The sequence below is a fragment of the Limulus polyphemus genome, unplaced genomic scaffold (assembly GCF_000517525.1).
Source record: "Limulus polyphemus unplaced genomic scaffold, Limulus_polyphemus-2.1.2 Scaffold8699, whole genome shotgun sequence".
In the NCBI taxonomy this organism is placed as follows: Eukaryota; Metazoa; Arthropoda; class Merostomata; order Xiphosura; family Limulidae; genus Limulus; species Limulus polyphemus.
Window position 1 is genome coordinate 21 of NW_013674309.1, and position 7,269 is coordinate 7,289.

At 33.4% G+C, this 7,269-nt stretch overlaps 1 protein-coding gene across 1 annotated transcript in view; it reads right to left on the minus strand.

Annotated features, from left to right (window-relative positions):
- Positions 1 to 204: 204 nt before the first annotated feature.
- LOC111083234 (Down syndrome cell adhesion molecule-like protein Dscam2) overlaps positions 205 to 7,269 on the minus strand; it is a gene marked incomplete at both ends in the record, with an annotated part of 26,628 nt that continues 19,563 nt past the window's right edge. Inside the window, 6 exons of the mRNA XM_022379596.1 lie at positions 205 to 303; positions 671 to 908; positions 2,480 to 2,550; positions 4,313 to 4,471; positions 4,666 to 4,809; positions 6,398 to 6,546. Of these exons, the coding sequence (XP_022235304.1) occupies positions 205 to 303; positions 671 to 908; positions 2,480 to 2,550; positions 4,313 to 4,471; positions 4,666 to 4,809; positions 6,398 to 6,546 (860 nt within the window). The remainder of the gene's footprint in view (positions 304 to 670; positions 909 to 2,479; positions 2,551 to 4,312; positions 4,472 to 4,665; positions 4,810 to 6,397; positions 6,547 to 7,269) is intronic.

Sequence of the window (7,269 nt, forward strand, 5' to 3'; positions counted from 1 at the left end):
CGTGAAAACAATGTTATAAGTTCATACACTTACCACTGACTCACCGTGAAAACAATGTTATAAGTTCATACACTTACCACTGACTCACCGTGAAAATAATGTTATCTATTTCCTCTATTTAGTTTATGTTTATAATAATTTCTGTCTACAATGTACATAACTGTAAATTGTAAAATGATACTCGAGAAGACAAATTGTTTATACCTGTAATAACATTGGTGTCTAGTGGGTTCCTCTGCAATACGACGTCAATGGTCGTGAAGGTCACCCTAGCAACAGATAGTTCAACAGCCAGTGGTGGATCTGGAAAATATTGATGACATCATAATAGATGGAAACGAAAATAAATCAGAAATGTGTTGAAATTTAAACAAAAGAAAAGATCAAAACGGTGCTTTACATCCATCAATAAGTTACACATTATCAGTTGTTACCAAATATTTTCAAGTAGGACTAAACAACAAAAAATAATAATAAGACAGAACTAAAACCTTTAAGTGACAGTAAAAAACTTGAACATTTTCCTTATATAACCATGATAATAATAAATATTTATTAGTTGGTCTTAAGTACAAAAATTAACGAAAAAACAAGTACATAAAATTTAAACTGAATCATTTAAAGTAAATACAGAATTTAACGATATAATAGTTTGTTCAAACCTCCGTACCTTCTTTTAATGTTTTAACAATCAAATGGTCTGATGATGGCCCTGTGCCTTTACTATTGAAAGCTTGAACTTTAACAGTATAGCGTGTAAATCTACGGAGGCTCGTAAGGACACATTCTCTGTTAAATCCTTTCTCCTCTTCCAATGTTTTATAGACGAACTTTTCTGAAGCATCAGTGATTTTGTAACCAACGTAATACCCTTTAATATTTCCGTGCCATTGACTCGTCTTAGGAGGCTAGAGACATTGTAATTTCATATCGTTAATATATTCATATAAACTTAAACCAGTTTTATATCATAAACACATCCATATCATTTTTAACAATCAGACGTCTAAAGTTACATGTATTACAATAAACATACGATAACCTTAATGAGCTGATATTTCCTTCCACACTATTTTTTTTCCGCTTAACATCTTTTTAGTAGTATTTGATATTTAGTGCGAATATTAACAATACACTAGGCTTAGAGTAAAAGTATATTAATTTGTCAGGAAGCAATGTTTACTTTCATTAATAACCAAATAAGTGAAAACTTCCCACTACCTTAGTGCCGTGGTGCTCAAACTGTGGGGTGTGTCCCCCAAGGAGGCGTGGACAGTTGGTAGGGGGATGCAACTATGACTATAAGAACATATGAATTATTTCGGAAAGTATAAATTTAGAAATCAAGTCCCTGATACATGACGAGAACTGTAAAAGTAACCACGTTAACCCATCGTCTTTATGGTTACCTATTAGCGCTAATCTTAGCGAGGACAAGTTTCGGATACATAGAGAGAACAGTCACATATGGTGTCCATGGTTACCTAATAATGTAAAGAGTATCGTGAGGTCAAGTCCTGGATGCATGGATACGTAAAGAACTTATAATCTTCATTCTCGCTTTTACTAAAATAGTTAGTATTTAATAGAAGAAATGTAGCGTAACACTTGATAATATGTATAGAATATTCTGAAAATACGAGTCTTTAACAACAATAATAATACTTTTTAACATCTCAATGTGAAAAGATTGATTCAGAAAACATCCTATTTGATGGGATGGCGCAGTGGGTTTAAACAGCAAGATCAAAGACCCTTGTTATCCAAGTGTAGTTGTCTCTAATTACCAAGTACTCATTATCACGTACCTCGTGGATATTTAAATATACTTACCAAGTGACCCTTGTTATCCAAGTGTAATTGTCTCTAATTACCAACTACTCATTATCATGTACCTCGTGGATATTTAAATATACTTACCAAGTGACCCTTGTTATCCAAGTGTAATTGTCTCTAATTACCAACTACTCATTATCATGTACCTCGTGGATATTTAAATATACTTACCAAGTGACCTTTACTTGATAGAAAACATTCTGTTGCGTCAGCGAGGTCACGTGACTATATCACGCCACTCCTTCTCTCGAACGTTCGTGAATTGTCGGGAGATTACTAGATATAGGGAAGGCTGGTATATATATAGGGGGGTCACAACGTGACGAAATCAATGTGTGTAGGTAGTGAGTAATTGAACTGCAGTCAGAAAGTATTGTTGAAGTTAACGTTCGTTGTTATAGCGTTTGTTATAGAGTGACTGTTGAAAATAAGTGTATCGGTAAAGTTTTATTCAGAAAGAATAAACCAGTTTTGTTAAGAAAGGACTTGTGTCGCTAAAGTTTCGTGGGAACAAAGTTACGGAAAATTAACTAACGAACGGAGACGTAACAATTCATTGAACCTAAAGTCAACCAGGTGTTGATTAAAAAAATCAAGCATGACTTATGTTAAGCCTAATTATACTACTTGTAGTAAAACATACCTTCCAAGTCACCTTTATCTGACTTGAAGACAATGCTTGAACCTGAACAAATAAAGGAGGACCACCAGGTGCTGATGAGGAAAAATCAAGCATGAATTATGTTAAGCCTAATTATACTAGTTGTATTAAAAGATACCTTCCAAGCCACCTTTATCTGACTTGAAGACAATGCTTTTGTTAATCCTAATTATACTATTCATATTGATATATCTAATCTCAGTCATAATTCTTAAAATGGAACAAAATTAACATAAGACATATAGCTACACATTAATGATATCACTCCAATAATACAAATTATTGATACATAACTGGCGCTCTCTATCGGACGCTACCAGCATTATAAAAACACCAATGCAATTGTGATGATGGATGATTTATATGAGAAAACAATGGTACACAAGAGTAGCATTTAATTCATAACGCCTTTACCCTCTGGATGCATGCACAAAACGTAACACACATTATCAATACTGAATATCAATGTTTAACACACATTATTATGATATCAATACTGAATATCAATGTTTAACACACATTATTATGACATCAATACTGAATATCATTGTTTAACACACATTATTATGACATCAATACTGAATATCATTGTTTAACACACATTTTTATAATATCAATACTGAATATAAATGCTAACACACATTCTTATTATATCAAGATAAAACAAACACATTTCTATATGTGTGTGTCTGTATTATGCTCACAATAGGTATATGTAAGTTTGTAGCATAGCAGTGCTTAGTGTGTAGGGATGAACAAATGACAGCAGCATTCATTCTATTACTATATGATGGTTACAAATAACTAGTAAAGTTGAAGTATAGCCTTATTTGAGCATTTAACTGCTATTATCGAGTATTTCACAGCTTGTATAACAGTAATATTATTCTGTTCTTCCACCACACATATATTTCTATGGGGAAATAATAAAAAGGAAAACTACTATTTAGCAGTGACTTCAGTTTATAAGCATATATTATTTACGTTTCATAAACAACAGTTTAATTTCTGTTCATTAGATGGCAGCACAAATTGTTTTTAAATAACGATCTTTTGTGACTTTACATTGCACAAATATGATATATGCCCAAACAATTTTAGTAAAAATAAAAAAATAAATAAAGAATAATCTAAATTAATATTCAAGATATCATGGAGACCAAGTATTTATGCAACTGACAGATCTGTGTATAGGTTATTGATGTCTGAATTTAAAAACGCCATTTTGTAAATTATGAAAACAATACATTATATAGCAGTCTACTTTTCTTCTAATTTTCAGTGAGGCCGAGCCCGGCAGGTGTGTGTGAGTATGCGTTGTATCATACTTCAAAACCTGGGATCCGTATGATATCCTCACCATTAACTGATCTGACCATGGCATGTGGTCATCAATTATATGTACACACAGTGAGTTGGGGTGAAGCTGGAAGGCGTGGGTTCTGTAAATATTCACTTAACATTGGTCCAGTACTCTGGGGTACGTGTACCATCCTGGAGAAACCATTCCAGCTTCGCTGGCCCCCGATGTAATCCAAAATTAGAGAAACTTAACAGTATATTACCAATTAATTATTAAAATAAATTTTAACTTATCAACCTACCTCAATGAAATTGTTTAATAACAACAGGCGAAAAAAGTATGATGCCACAAAATAGGGATGAATACACAAGAATCCCTTAATCACACTTAATTTTTGCAGACATTTTGTGGTTGCTTGTTATACTTAGAACAAATAGTTTTGTTACTTTTATGAGGAAAACAAATTCACATGTGTTTCATAAACATTTTCACACCTAATACGTGTAATATACCTTCTTGGTCAGTTGTGGCCACCACAACTCTACTAGGGTCACTTTGTCCAAGGTCATTTACAGCTGAGATGCGGAAAGAATATGTTGTCACTGGGGAGAGACCCGTGATAATAGCCTTAGTCTTGGAAGCAGGGACAGTCACTTCTGATTCCATGTTACCTACGGAAACACATTGTAAGTTATACGGTTATAACACTGAGAGCATTCAAAGTTAGACTTAACAATTGTGTTTGAATCAATTAACACTGACAAGTCTTACATCCGAATTTATTATTATACTTGGATGTACGAATGTACAGTCAGTAACACGTCCTTAGGACGTTTAGGTTTACAGAAAATCATTACACTGTCACCTCCAATGTTGAAGTCAGCTCTCTGATGACTGACAATATACATTGTGATGCGGCTGTTACCACTGTATGATGGCGACCAAGCGACAGTCACTGTCCTGCTGCCAAAGTCTTGAACTCGTACATCTTGGGGGCTATCAGGGGGCTCTGGAAAATGATAACATTACATCAGAAACCTTACGAAAATCAATAGAAAATTTTGAAGTGATTCATAGAGAAAGGACATTTCACTTTATCTATTGAGATCCAGGTATCAAAATTATAAGAAAGGAAGGTTTATCTACTGTGATCCAGGTGCTACTATCATAGATAAAAAAGGTTTATCTACTGAGATCCAGATACCACAATCAGGGGAAAGGAAGGTTTATCTACTGAGATCCAGGTACCACAATCATGGGAAAGGAAGGTTTATCTACTGAGATCCAGGTACCACAATCATGGGAAAGGAAGGTTTGTCTACTGAGATTCGGGTACCACAATCATGGGAAAGGAAGGTTTATTTACTGAGATCCAGGTACCAAAATCATGGGAGAGGAAGGTTTATCTACTGAGATCCAGATACCACAATCATGGGAAAGGTAAGGTTTATTTAAAGGGACTTAAGTACAAGTATCATGAAGAAGGTACGGTGTATGTAAGGAGAATAAACTATACCACTACCATAAGAAAGGTACCCTTTATTCAGGGAGATTCTAGTACCACTACCATAAGAAAGGTACCCTTTATTCAGGGAGATTCAAGTACCACTACCATAAGAAAGGTACCCTTTATTCAGGGAGATTCAAGTACCACTACCATAAGAAAGACACCCTTTATTCAGGGAGATTCAAGTACCACTACCATAAGAAAAGTACCCTTTATTCAGAGAGATTCTAGTACCACTACAATAAGAAAGGTACCCTTTATTCAGGGAGATTCTAGTACCACTACCATAAGAAAGGTACCCTTTATTCAGGGAGATTCAAGTACCACTACCATAAGAAAGGTACCCTTTAGTCAGGGAGATTCTAGTACCACTACAATAAGAAAGTACACCTTATGTATGATCTTTAAATGCTGCGACAATAAGGAAGGTAAAAATGTTTGAAATGAGATTCATTACTGTGATAAAAAATTCATTCATATACCTGGTATGATTCAAATTTTAAATGATTTTATTATCTAATTATGAGTTATTCGTTTGTATAGCTTTTAACTATTCTTCTAATAACAACATGAAACGACAATAATGTTATACACTTGTTACCAATCGAACAATAGGTCAGTAGTAAGTTCACTGATTTACAATGTTCGGGTTCGATTCTCGAATTGTAGCTTTGCATTCAAAATAAAACAAACAATATCACTGAGCCACCGGGGGGTGGGGGGATGCTACTCTGTTTAGCTACTATCAAAAGCTTATAACTTAACCCTTTGACACTTTTAGAGCTGTATATCTAGTTTACCTGAAGAATACATACTATTGTTTCTTTGATTTAGAAACATTCTTTTTACTTATTCACGGCTGAAAAAACTTATAAACTTAGTTTGATTCAGACTCTTGAACATCAATGTGACTTTTGCTTATATTCATCTTAATGTAACTCTAACTTGTTCATTTAAATACTTACCTTCAACCAGTAACTCCAACATATTCATTTAAATATTTACCTTCAACCAGTAACTCCAACTTGTTCATTTAAATATTTACCTTCAACCAGTAACTTTTTATAATAATTCTTCACCAATTCCTTACCTTGAACAAGTAGCTGAATATTAGTTTCATCTTGCCCATATACATTTGATGCCTTGCAGGTGAACAGAGCGGAGTCTCTTCTATCCGTGTTCCGAATGGTCAGTTGACCTTTGACTCCGTCGGGTGTAAGCGTGTCTAAGAAAGTGTATCTATACATATATAAAAAGTTTTATAAATGACTTAGAGATGACACACGACTGTGTAGTGTTATATTGTGATTATAATATATTTTACAGAAACACACTAGGACTGTAAAATTATTATTCCAAGATACAACTAAAATAGAACACAACAACAATAAAAAACAATAACATTTAACTTCGAAATGATGTAGTGATTTTTATCTAGTGCTAATAAACAAGAAAATGTAACTAGACGCTATTGAGAATGACTTTTTATTCTATACTTTTAATTCAAATGAACGATTTTCTACTTTTTTTTTGCTTTTCCAAGAACATTTCGTAGTGTTGACTTTAGGTTTGGTAATATTTAGAAGTGTTGAATTTAAATTTGGTAATATTTAGTAATGTTGACTTTCGGTTTGGTAATATTTACTAGTGTTGAATTTAAATTTGGTAATATTTAGTAGTGTTGACTTTAGGTTTGGTAATATTTACTAGTGTTGTCTTTAGGTTTGGTAATATTTACTAGTGTTGACTTTAGGTTTGGTAATATTTACTAGTGTTGAATTTAAATTTGGTAATATTTAGTAGTGTTGTCTTTCGGTTTGGTAATATTTAGTAGTGTTGTCTTTAGGTTTGGTAATATTTACTAGTGTTGACTTTAGGTTTGGTAATATTCAGTAATGTTGACTTTAGGTTTGGTAATATTTAGTAGTGTTGACTTTAGGTTTGGTAATATTTAGTAGTGTT